At 35.6% G+C, this 13321-nt stretch overlaps 1 protein-coding gene across 1 annotated transcript in view; it reads left to right on the forward strand.

Annotated features, from left to right (window-relative positions):
* The first annotated feature begins 1991 nt into the window (after positions 1-1991).
* TMEM241 (transmembrane protein 241) overlaps positions 1992-13321 on the forward strand; it is a 34402-nt gene continuing 23072 nt past the window's right edge. The window contains exons 1-4 of the mRNA XM_070942343.1: positions 1992-2063; positions 6926-6972; positions 8313-8390; positions 11718-11799. Coding sequence (XP_070798444.1) covers positions 1992-2063; positions 6926-6972; positions 8313-8390; positions 11718-11799 — 279 coding nt within the window. The remainder of the gene's footprint in view (positions 2064-6925; positions 6973-8312; positions 8391-11717; positions 11800-13321) is intronic.

Below are 13321 nucleotides of genomic sequence, written 5' to 3' on the forward strand. Positions count from 1 at the left end.
AGCGACTCCTAATGGAATGAATCTCTTTCCGGCTTCAGGAACTTCCCGAAGCTTCTCCCGCCCCCTTGATCGTCGGAGGCGGCTGTTCATTGGCTCCAAAGCCAAGTTCCAGCCCAGCGGCTGAGCTGTTTCCTCTTTTGGAATGGTCGCTTTTCTTTTCCCCGCCCTCTTGACGTCATTGACCCCCGCCCTCTCTCGCTCCTCCCGGTTGCGTTTAATCGTTACAAGAGGCTTTGACGTTTCTGAAAATGGTCTCACAGTAAAACAAAACAGCTTCCTTCTTCGGCTTGAGTCCTCTCCGAGCTTGAATAGATGCAAGATCAGGGAACAATTGAATAGACGCCCATCAGGTTGCAAAAATGGCTTCAAAACAAAAGCGATTTTTTTTTTTTGCTTCTGAGTAAGAGTCATCATCACCCAAAGCTCATAGAGCACCAAAGACTCCACAAAAGCAATTTTGTTAATGCAACTGTGTTATGCTTACTCTCTCGGCCAGAAACCATGAAATGGATGTTTGTATCAATCAGTATGTATTGATACTGATATTCAGTATTCTGAGTCATCCAGGTCATGGTTGTCCCAAAGGGGCTTTTTCAAGAGGCAGCTGGACTTTCTGGTTTTTCTTTGAAGACATTTCGCTTCTTGAATGAGAAGCGAAACATCTTGGGTATCGATCAGTAGATTGAGTGGCAGGTTGAACAACCATTAGTGCTTCCTTTTCCTCCCCTGGTTTGGTTAGCCTCCTTTCCACTTGAAAGATACAGTACAATGTTTGACTTCTTTTAGCTTTCCTTACACACATACAGAGAATACGGTATCAAATAAAACATGAATGAAGCAACGACGCCACAGGTTTTAATGTATGATTGTGCTGATCAGTGTTACGAACTATTCTTCACACTGTTTAATTTTGGGGGCCCAGAAGACATCACAGTTCACCTTTCCCTGCATCATAAATGTAACAAGTCAAGTTAAAAGGTATAAATAAAAAGATGTGTTGGAATATGCATTGCTCTTTGTAATGGATATCAAAAAGAAATGAGTGATGTCTTAAAGTTCCTCAAAGATTTTGAGGAACAAAGGTTTTGTGTGAGAAAGGACAAATCACAGGTGTTTTAGGTTGGTGTCCTATTTCAGCCTTTTTTTAAAATGTAGGACCTTAGACTTTTTCTTGTCTTTTCCACTGTTTTTTCTAATTCGATTACATCCCATTTTCCATTTTGAAAATGTTGGTAAAAATTATGCTGACAAGCTTCTAAGATAGCATGCCTTTTGACCAATATCAGCTATATTCTGCCAATCTATTCCTTTGATCCAAATCCATTGGGTCCTTTCTGAAAACAGCTGGAGTGCAGACACTTTCTTTGCTCTGGAGAAGCAGTTATGACGGTTTCCAAGACCCCATCTGTGCATCCAGGATGCTATCAGGGTGTCTACAAAGTCAAATAAATAAATGTTTACATTTCTCTGTAAACATGCATTTCTAATGCAATATGTATCAATAGTTATTAACCCACAAACTTTAGGTGTCTTTGATCATTTTTATTTGATTTATTTATTTATAACCCACCTTTATTATTATAAATAACTCAAGGCAGCTACCTTATCTAACACTCCTCCTTCTTCCTATTTTCCCACAACAACAACCCTGTGAGGTAAGTTGGGATGAGAGAGAGTGATTGGCCTAAGGCCACCCAGCTGGCTTTCAGAGGTCCTGAGTCCAAAATACTGCTTTCTAAAGCAGTATTTCTCAACTTTGACAACTATGAGATACGCGGACTTCAACTCCCAGAATTCCTCAGCCGGCATGCTCTAGTCTAGGGAGGTTGAGAAATGCTGCTTAGAGGGAGCGCTACCCCTTTAAGAAGGCTGTTTCTCGGCTCCTTTTCTTTGCGTCCATTGGAGCAAAGGCAGTAGCGACGTGTCCCTGTTATGGCAGCCACATGCAGCCGGACGGAGATGCTTTAAAGCCTGGTGACATGCTTTGACTGATGCCTTTCAAGAGACCCGCCACTGGTCTTGCTTTCTGTTTGTTCTACTTGAGTTCTTATTTCACCAACAAGGTGAGGATGAAGGAGCTACCAACTACAGTATTACAAACTGATCATTATGTATTCCTTTTCCTCTGGTTGGGTTTGGGGTGGTCCGCTTAGGTATTTCAACATTTCAGAGGAGTTCAGGGCTTGCCCGATGTGTATTTCTCCACGATTCAAACCTGCTTGGTGAAGTCTGACTGAGTAGCGCTTTGTATTTGAACACCGCGGGTCCTTCATTCAGCCCATCCGGCATCCTGCCTGACAAAGAGAATTGTGGGAGAGAAGAAAGGGAAATCCACCGTCTGCAGAGGACAGTCTGCGAAGGAAGATTTCATTTTTCATTCACAAAAATGCACTATTTGTATAAGTTCTCCAAGCTTCAATGGGACTTAATATCTCAGATAGTGACTGCAGTCTAGAAGTCAATGCCCTAGTAAAAGAAAAACTGTCTCTAGCTGAGTTTGACATGCTGAATTACAAACTAGTAAATAAATATTAGTAAAACCTGTAAACTCTAGCTGAGTCTGACACTGAACTACAAACCAGCCAACCACATTTCAATCTAGTATATTCAGAGGTTCATATAGTTGATTTATAGTTTGGTGTTCAATGTAAACCTGGAAAGTGAAGTTAATAAGGTAAAGTATTGGTCAGTTAATATAGGTATGATAATGAAAAACCTTTTATCTCAAATGTTAGGAAAAACTAGGAATAATTAAGTATAAGACCAAAGTTGCTGAAAATAGGCAACAGATTTCTCTTATACAAAAGTCATATCAAGTTCAAGCATCCAACTCTACTTACGCAACAGATTTTCAAGTAAGGAGGAAACTATCAGATTTTTTGCTTATCTCTTAAATACACACACACACACACACACACACACACACACACACACACACTATCAAACTAATATTGATCTCATAATCATTGACTTGAGTCCAATGCCCAGTACACTTCTGGAATTCAAATTAATCCTCAACAGAGGGCTGTCTAGCCTCTGTTTGAACATCTTCAGGGAAGGGGACCAACCAGCCAAAATTTGTGGATAATTGGTTCCACTATTTAACTTGTGAAGAGTCCACCCCCACCCCATCATTCAATCACAGCACACGTTCTTATAATTTAACATTGTTATCTCCTGGGAGATAATTTTGATATGACAAGTCTAATATAGTAATGAGGGGAGCATGCATACAATTGATGATTCTTCCCTCAAAATGTGGCTTTGTTCACTGTATATACTCTTAAACAACATGGTCAGTTAATGTGCCTCTTATTCACTATTTCCCTTTATTTTTCTTTATACTGAATCAGTATTTCATGACTTTCACCTTAAAATTATGCTCTTATAGTATTTTAACTGCAAATAACTCATTTTCTCATTTCACAAAAGTAGATCTATATATTCTATGATAGGGAGAGGAATGTGTTCATTACGATGTAGTGTAATAGATAATTATTGATTTCTAATTTTGTGTTAGACAATTATTGGCTTCTAATTTTGAGCATGAAGCCATATCTTCCATAAGTATGGCTTGCGCATGGTCACTTTATGATAATGTAATGAATGCTCTCAGTATTACATTTTCAGTATTACATTTTCAAATATACAGTTTTCAAAAAAAAGTGAGGATACACCCAGGAAATGAAGTATATGGACATACTTCATTTCCTGGGTGTATCCTCACTTTTTTTGAAAACTGTATATTTGAAAATGTAATACTGAGAGCATTCATTAAATTATCATAAAGTGACGATGGACAAGCCATTATTATTCATTAGATTTCAATATTGCCTTTATTTTGTACAAGTCTAGGTGGCATACATAAATTGTCCCACTTCCTATTTCCCCCAGACGGGTGGATTCTACTTACCTTTATTACCGGTTCGCAACGGGATCTCATGCGTGTGCTTGCTTTGCTTGTGTGCGCGCCTTCTGCGCATACGGAGAAGCTTCTGCACATGCGCAGGTAATCGATGATGACATCTGGGGCAGTGGGCAGGTCCTCCTGCCAGTTTTACTACTGGTTCTTGCGAGCCGGTCCGAACCAGGGGCAACCCACCACTGCCCCCAAAGCAACAATCCAGTGAGGTGAGCTGGAAAAAGTAATGAGCTTAAAATCGCCCAGCCGACTTTTGTGCCTAAGGGTGGATCAGAATCCGGGGTGAAATGCTCCCAGTTTGGACCGGATTGCCCGATCCGGTAGCGATGGAGGCAGGTAGTTCAAAGAACCAGTAGCAAAACTCCCTCCCCCCCCATTGCCCAGCTGAGCCGCGCAATCATCAGAGACTTTTTTTTTATTGTTAAAAGCATTTTTTTCTACAACTTCTTTGGCCGAAAAAATGCTTTTAAAAGTAAAAAAAAAAAGCCTTTGATGATCGCATGGCTCAGCTGGGATCATCAGAGGCTTTTAAAAACATTTTTTCTAAACATAGGACATTAGGAGAACATAACTCAAGAATTGTAGAAATAGATACATGAGATGAGCCATAGGATTGTATAAATAAATGGTTAATATGATTGTAGAAAGATACTGCTGAACTTCAATGAATGTATTAAGGTATAAGCAAATTTGTAAATAGTATGATTAAGGAAAATTGGTTAAATGGACATTAATCACCGATGCGAAGGTTTTCTAGAAGTTAGTCGATTGACTCTTTGTTAATGTATAAGTGTTTACATGTATTTGTGTTTTATGTTTGTTTATGTTAATAAAATTTAATTAAAAAAAAACATTTTTTCTACAACCTCTTCGGCCAAAGAGGTTATAGAAAAAATGTTTTTAAAAGAAAAAAAAGCCTTTGCTGATCAGGCAAGTCAGCTGGGATCGTCAGAGGCTTTAAAAGCATTTTTTTTACAACCTCTTCAGCCAAAGAGGTTGTAGAAAAAATGATTTTAAAAGTAAAAAAAAAAAAGTTGGCCACACCCACTCAGTCACATTACCACCACCACCACCACCACCAAGCCATGCCCACAGAACCGGTAGTAACAAATTTTACATTTCACCACTGATCAGAATTCATGATCTTCTAATTTCTAATCCATTATATCATACTGACTTAAACATCTTTTTATCCAATAAAAATGATAAGGCTTTACAGGCCAGTGAGGTCTATGAAAAAAATCCAGAAAAGAAAGAAAAGAGGAGTTTCCAGTGAGACATCATGGTCTCACTTCTAGAATAGGCTGAAAATGGTCCTCAAATATGAGGTTTGGTCTGCCAAAATCTCTCCAGAGTAAGGAGAAATTGCAAGATTATCCATAGGTACTCCAGACAGCTGGGTTTTTTGTGTGAGCAGATGGCAGGAATTGTTTTTTTGCAGTTAGCTTGCAATTAGCAGGAAGTTGCTGGATTTCATTGTGCTTGTAATCATTAATGTCGCCTGTATGAACTTTAAGGTTGACCGAGGCTCACCTCTTAATCTCTATGGATTTAATTTTGTTTTGATTTTTTTGCTGTTTTTTAAAGATTTTTTTTTAAAGATTGAGAAAGTTCAGACTGGCAAATTTTATTGAAATCATTGGGTGAGTTTTTTCGATCCTTTAAAAGCAAGAAGGTTAACTAAAAATATAAACATATGTAACAAAACTTGTTTTTGGAATGTACAGCAGAAGGATGATTAATGATGGCTTTAGAAAGTTTTAAATAGATTAAGGGCTCAGATGGGCTTGATTTAAAACTTTGAAGTTAATTGAAAGAATTGTGTTTATACTTAGAAATAATTGATATGATGACTTTGTTTAAGCTTAAAAGATTTTTTTGTTGAATGGACATGATGAATGAAAGTTTTAAGGTTATTTACCTCTACAGCAGAATTAAAATATGTTACTGAAGAGGAACAAACCCCACTGAATAAAACTGAAATTGACTTTCAGGTGGATTAAAAAATGCTAGTTAGAAAGAAATGGAAATAAATGATTTAGAAATGAAGCTGGATGATGATTTAATATTTAAAAAGCATACAAATAAACCAGAAGAGTGATATAAATAACTTTTGTACATTTGATTTACAAAAGTGATAAAAGTTGCCATGTTGGAATTACAAAAGCGACAAAGATGCCAAGAATTTTGAGAGAAGAGATGAGAAGAGAGAAAGTATGAGAATTTGTTAGAATATTAGAATTTTCTTTAAGGAATTTAAAGACTATTGGGAGGAAGAAGAAAGAATACAAAATTGGTTTAATGGGGTTTATTTCTTTTTTAACTAGGAATGGATGATGTTTACTAGGATTGGATGATGATGTCTGGATGAAGAGAGGAAATTGGGCTATCTGTTTAAATACGGTAGAAATGGAGATAAATATGAAAGGAAGGATTCAAATCAGATGTTGAAGATACAGTTTGTAATAATGTTATTTCTGATAAGCCTTAATGGATTCTTGCTGAATAATGTAGAGAGATGAAGTTTTAAAGATGGATTTATAAAAATTGGGGTGATGTATGGGATGAAGAGGTGTTGGTTTTGTTTTAAGAGATAGTGATAAGTTGTTAATGTCAACTATATTTGCTGGAGATGAAGGAGGAGGTTTCCTTTTCTTATTTTTCTTTTTTACTCTTTTTTCTTTTTCTGCTCTTTTTAAAGTTTGACTTTTTAATATATTTCTGGTTGTACTGTTAGTTTTATCTGTATAATATAATTTTCAATAAAATATTGGGGGAAAAGACAACATCTCAAGTACTAGTAAAAGTGGTAAGGAACAAATACAACCTTCTGGAGGTTGTGACTGTCCATACTCATAGTGGCAGATCTTTTGTGTGAATGGCCTAGTCCACATTCCCACTATGCCTATTGGGTCATAAAAGTATGCTATGATTTCTATAAAATATATTTTCATGCATGTGTGTAGATAATATATAAAGTTGTATTTTCTGATTTTTTTTCAGTATGTCCTATCTGTCCTGAAATTCACTTATCCAACACTTTTTCAAGGGTAAGCATAATTTCATATATACATGGAAAAGAAGTATTTAATCAATTGGCATTGAACCAGAGAGAAGCTAATCTTTGTATTGCACGTATTGCAATTGCTATTTTTCCTCACTTGGAGAGCTCTTACAGTATTACACTTACCTACCGGTAGTATCCTTCTGGACTACATTTCCAATCACTAAGCCTGATTGCTGATCCTCCATGCTATATTATATTGTATCATTACATGATGTCCTGATATCCTAACAAACAGTAAGTTGTGGGAATAATGTATGCATCCTTTATTTTTACTTCTTTTGATCAGCAATAAGCAAGACTATCATGTTCTGTAGATGTGATGTGCAAACATGGTTTGCGTGCCATACTAAACTACTGAAGACTTTTTCTCATCTGTCTCTTTACAAAAACAAGATGAAAATGGTTTGAAATTTATTTGTCATTCTGTATCTGGTCTCTCAGTTCATACTGCTTATTTCTAGTTGGTACTTACTCATAAGTTCTAGTGGTGGGTTTCTATCGGTTCCCCTCGGTTCGGGCAAACCAGTAGTGGCGGTGGCGGGAGGCTCTGGCCTGACGTCATCACAGATGCTCTGCGCATGCGCAGAAGCGCTGTGCGTGAACGAAGCAAGCGCGTGCATGCGCGTTCTCCTGGTTCTGAACCGGTAGCGAAGGTAAGTGGAACCCACCACTGACTTACTCAATGTATCAACTTTATGATTTAATTTGATCATCTTACTCCCAGAAGAAAGGGCTCAGTCTTTCATCACATGTGGTACCGTGTTTCCCTGAAAATAAGACCCTGTCTTATATTTTTTTGAACCCTAAAATAAGCGCTTGGCCTTATTGCCATGCACTCAAAAGCCCAATTGGGCTTATTATCAGGGGATGTCTTATTTTCAGGGAAACAGGTAGAAATATAAAAATGTTTTCTGTGTCATTTACAAATATATGTTTTTGATAAGGAGTGGTTATTGTTCGTTGTTGTTATTGGACATATGCTTTCCATGCAACTTGTCCACACTCTACCACTAATATCTCAGTGCAGGCCTAGGAAAGACAAAAGTTGTAAGGGCTCCTACATTACTGAATTAGATGGATAACTTTGTTCCTAAGCTCTCAAATAATTGAAAAAAAAAACCCCTAATAATAATAATAAAAGCAGCAGGAATCCATATGAATGGCAACAGCAGCACATTCTGAGATAAAAAAAGCACAAAGCCTCTGGTGCTAGAAACAGAAATTTTGCATCTGATACATTGTTCAGAATCCAGAAGCCTCCATTACAAATTATAAATATCACACAATTTTTTTAACTTATATTTTTTTACATGTGTTGTTCAGGTGGCAGACACTTGTTGGTGGAATTCTCTTACATGTTTCCTGGAAAATCGGCTGGGTTGAGATTAGCAGCAGTTCAAGGTATAGGTGAAAATGCAGCATAAATAAATAAACCAATATTAATAGATAGTCTCTGAAGTAAAATATTTGGAGTAATATCCATTGAGAGAGATATTAATTTACCATGTACTTTGATTGTATTCCCATTCCGCCTCCCTTAATATTGCAAGAATTCTGAAGTGAATTTTTTTAAAAAGACTTTTTTTTAAACTTGCTTTTGTTATTGGGATGTTTTATGTGCAATAAAATGAAAACAAAAGAGTTTTGATCATGTTGTCCTTGCCATCTTGACCCTTTTAACATCTATGACTTTTCTCCTACATTCATGAAATTTTTAGTTCCTATTTATTTATTTATTTATTTATTTATTGGTTCGATTTATATGCCGCCCTTTTCCGGAGACTCAGGGCGGCTTACAATGCGTTAAGCAATAGCCTTCATACTTTTGTATATACCTGCTTAGTAGGACTTTTGCCCCCCCCCCAAGCGGTGTTCTTTTTTATACAAAGTCAGCTTATTTCCCCCACAAACCGGGTCCTCATTTTACCTACCTCGAAAGGATGGAAGGCTGAGTCAACCTTAAGCCTGGTGAGATTTGAACTTGCAGTAATTGCAGGCAGCTGGTGTTACTTTAGTCTGCTGCGCCACCAAGGCTCTTTTGGTCACGTATGTTGCAGGATATATGTACCATGAGTGTTTTTCTACCACTAAAATTGTCATTAACATTGAGGAGATTATTCAACTCCATAAAAATCTGCTTTTGAGTATCAGATGCTATCTAGATCTAAAAACACTAGCAAGCATAATAAACCCTGTTTCTAGAATATCAGCAACATTTCATCCAGGCCCTTCAGTGAAAAACTCTTCACAATATTTTTAATTTGGGTTATTATTTGATGAAGGCCAGGTTCCCTGGGGAAGGAAAATCAAGTTTAATGTTAAATACATAAATTTATGCTGGCTACCTTAGAAATATGAAACTATTTTCAGCCAATTATTCAAATTTTTAAACATTCTATAAGTAGTAAGGGATTCATATTGATTCCTGTTAGCATTATCATTTTAGTTGTACCTGAAAGTAGATATGGGCGGTGGTTATTTATATGCAAATAAAACACCAAATTGTGGTATTAAAAAACAGATTGGATGCTTCCAGACTTGTATTAACAATTTAATAAAATTGTTAATCTCATTTTAGGGGTTTAAGAGACAACTTTTTCTTCCTCTTACAATTTTTTCATGGTTTTTCACTCGGTTTTTGTCATGTTTTATTCCATGTAAAATACTGCAATTTGGAATAGCTGCACAATGCCTTTTGACTGGTGGTATTCCCTTAAATTTCAAAACATGTCAGTCACTTTGTTCATCATTTTCTTCACTCTATTTTTGTAGACTTGGAGCTATGAGTTTTACCCCACTAGATGTCAGTATAATTTAAGCCAAAGAATACCGACTGTTATGCTATAGTTTAGCAATAAAAGCATCTATGTTCTGTATATTTGAAAGGAAGAGGAACTTTTTTTAGACCTCTCTTCAACCATTTTTGCCATTTGCTTTCTTCAAAACATGCTTTGCCTTTATGCTAAGAATGAGGAATGGTTGAATGAGCCATTTTGGATTTCTTTTCATTTCTTATTTTTATTCATGTTATATTTGATTCACTGGAATTGCAATTATTTTATTTGGATGGATGTTTCTTTAAATGTATGCATTAAAAAAAACTAATATGGTATATTTGTAATTCTTTTCATACGTTTTTCTATACTCTTTTATGATCCACAGTTTTATAATTGTTTCTGAGCTGCAGTGTGAAATTGAGATAATTGTGAATTTTAAATTAATTTTCAGTTTAATTATCTTTTACATTACTAATTTTCTCTTTATTAATCGCAATAACATTGCAAAATATCCTTTTATAATATTTCATAATTTATTTTCTATAAGTGTAGCATGAATTGAAATATCCAACAATTGAAAGTTTGCTTTTACATAGGTATATTCTTTGAAATGTTTCTTTTCCATTCTGTTTCTCTGAATGAACAGGCAAAGAAGGAACCTACTTATATAGCAACCTTAAATAGTTTCTAAATGAACTTGGCTTTTAAGCTCATTAACAAAGGAAGCCTGGAATAGCTTTTTGTTTGGGTACTGATTTTTTTTTTTTATTATTGATGCTTCTGACTTGTTTATTGAACAGGTTTTGGCAAGCTTCATTGTGAAAAAATAATAATAGAACTGCAATTTTGATCTGTCATCCCCAAGTCACTGATACAGTGACGCTTTCTGTTTGTGCAGTATTACATATTTCTTCCTTACATGTTAAAAATACACAGCCCAGAGCTTCTACGGTACATAGTCATTATAGCACGCTGATTTTCACCATTGTATGGTTTGGCCCATAAGTAGGATTGCTGCTAAAGCATTTCCTGTAGTTGTAGACATTCTTTCCAACCCTCTTGGCAGTACAGAATTCAGTTGTTACATCATGGGAACAACTTTTGTGCCCTTTTCCATTGCTTCTTATATGGCCAAGGATTCTTAAAACTTCACACTGTGGTCAGTGATCTCTATGGAGGTCTTGTTCTCAAGCCTGGTGTTTTATTTTTCTCCCAGCTCAGATGATTCTGATTATTTTAAGGAGGCATCTGATTGGATTTTACCAACAATGTAATTACTGTTGCTCGATTGGTCCTAAGGAAATTTATCTGGACCAATGTCCTTAAAAGGGATGATAATATTCAAACTTATGATTAGTCTTATCTGGTTGTAGAGTAATAAGAGATTCCAGCATATGTTAATTAATAATTTGAACTATAAATCAGGTAGCAGTCAGCTAAATGAGGTAAATTAGATTGATACATAACTCTTGGATTTAAATCATATGGACTTTCAGTATGGTCAACAATAAAGCAAATGTTTTTATTTTATTGAAAGAGTTTGCCCTTTGTCTGACTATAATATATTTTTATAAATACACTGCTTACACAGTGTTCTTGAAATACATTTTAAGGCACTTTACAAAATATGATATCAATATTAATAAAGTCATTTGAATACACTCACATTTTATGCATACACACACATATATACTTATAATAATAATAAGGTAGTTATCAGAAAATGCAGACACAGACCTGTGTGTTACAAAACTATTCAGACACCATACTTACTTGGATTTATTTTAACCTCACATATTTTATTCTCATCTAATCAAAGTGATGCTTGTATTTTTCTTTGGCTGAAATTATTTTTATTCAGGAAGAAAAGATACTCTCTGAGGTTGTTCATAAATAGAATCTGATGATATGAACATAAATGAAGGATGATGATTATTATTATTTGTTACAGGTCTGAAGTATTATCATGGCTTCCAGCTTCTGCACTTTTTGTGGGTATTATTTATTCAGGTTCCAGGGCATTATCTAGATTGGTAAGATATTCAAATAGTATTTGGCATGCCTTTTTATTAATGTTTTACTACAAATGTCATATAAGGTTGAAGTAATTAATATTACCATAGTTAAAGACACATGTAGAACATTGAAAATTGAATAGATAGTTCTATAAGTCATAATAGGGCTTATTGAACAAGCAGTACACAGTCAGTAAATTCCAATTCTGCAGAAAATCTGTACAATTTGACTGCAGTTTTTGAATATGTGTGGCATGGAATATGAAAGATGTTCCTTCAGTCCCATATCATTCATAAAGTAGTGCCCAAAAGGTTGCTACTCCAATACACATAATAATTGTGAAAATAATTCCATCAATGAATTAGTCAAATTCATCTTTATTACCTTGCTGGCTTTTAAATCAATGGTTGTTCTTAAGTAAAAACACACATCTGGGTTACAAACCACTCATACAAGAATTATGTACTAAGTTATGAAAACATGAAAGTCAATAGTGGACTGGGCTCAAATTCCTGCCCTTGTCTTAATTTCTTTAGCCCTTCATTATCCCTCCCCCCAAAAGGATTCAGACCAAGGAGAATCACAAAGGACATTTCTGCAGTTGAAATATCACAGATATTATTCAGAATGCTGAATATGTTGGGCTGCTTGTTGCTTTGTCTGAGGTTTGTTATGAGATGGAGCCTCATCTGGCTGAGATGAATTGATCAGATGATGGATTTAGAGAGATGGGAACTGAAACTGATCGGTCCAACATAATTTCCTTTCCTAAAGACTCTAAAAGGACCAAAAATGACAATCGGACAATAAACATCTGGTGAAAGTTAGCTGAGCTGGGCAATCTGGAGCCATAGTTGGCAGAAAAACATTTCTCTTGGCCCTATGAAGAGCCAATAGCATAAGGGAGATGAAAGGTGAGTGTATGTAAATGTGTTAATTTGGCTGCAGAAAAGGAAAAATGTAAATTCTGATGTCAGATTTTCTAGGATAGCATTATTCTAGTGTTTCCTTTCATTGTACTCTAGTTCAAAAAACTCATGCTTAGCCATGGATCTTCCTTCTCTCTCAGCAACAAATATGGCAACAAGCCCAGCAGTGGAGCTGTGAGCTGGTTCTTTTTTCATTTGTTTTTTTCTTTTCCTGATTCTTTCAGGCTTGTTATCTGTGTGCCTTGTTCATTTGTTTTCTTTTAATACTAGTTCTTACAAGTTCCCAGGTAATTAAAACAAAACTTTTGTTGCTGCGATCTCTTAGATGTACTCACTTCTGAGCATGCTTTGTATCTTTAGTTAACTTTGAATGATAGAAGAACAAATAAATTGTCTATTGAAAACATTTGCTAGAGTCAAAATATTGAAAAACACTTCAAAGAGACCTCATATCTAAAAAGATTTTCTTATAAGTTAATTTGTCTAGACATTCAGTATTTCAAACTTCCCATGTTTCCATTCTATTTTTGGAATAAGAAAATAAGTTGAGTTAGCAGGGAAAATCTGTGGTACTATACCGTATACAATTCCATCTCTCCTTTTCGGTGGC

The sequence above is a fragment of the Pituophis catenifer genome, unplaced genomic scaffold (genome assembly GCF_029215685.1).
Source record: "Pituophis catenifer annectens isolate HBS135680 unplaced genomic scaffold, rPitCat1.0.hap2 SCAF_3, whole genome shotgun sequence".
Taxonomy (NCBI): domain Eukaryota; kingdom Metazoa; phylum Chordata; class Lepidosauria; order Squamata; family Colubridae; genus Pituophis; species Pituophis catenifer.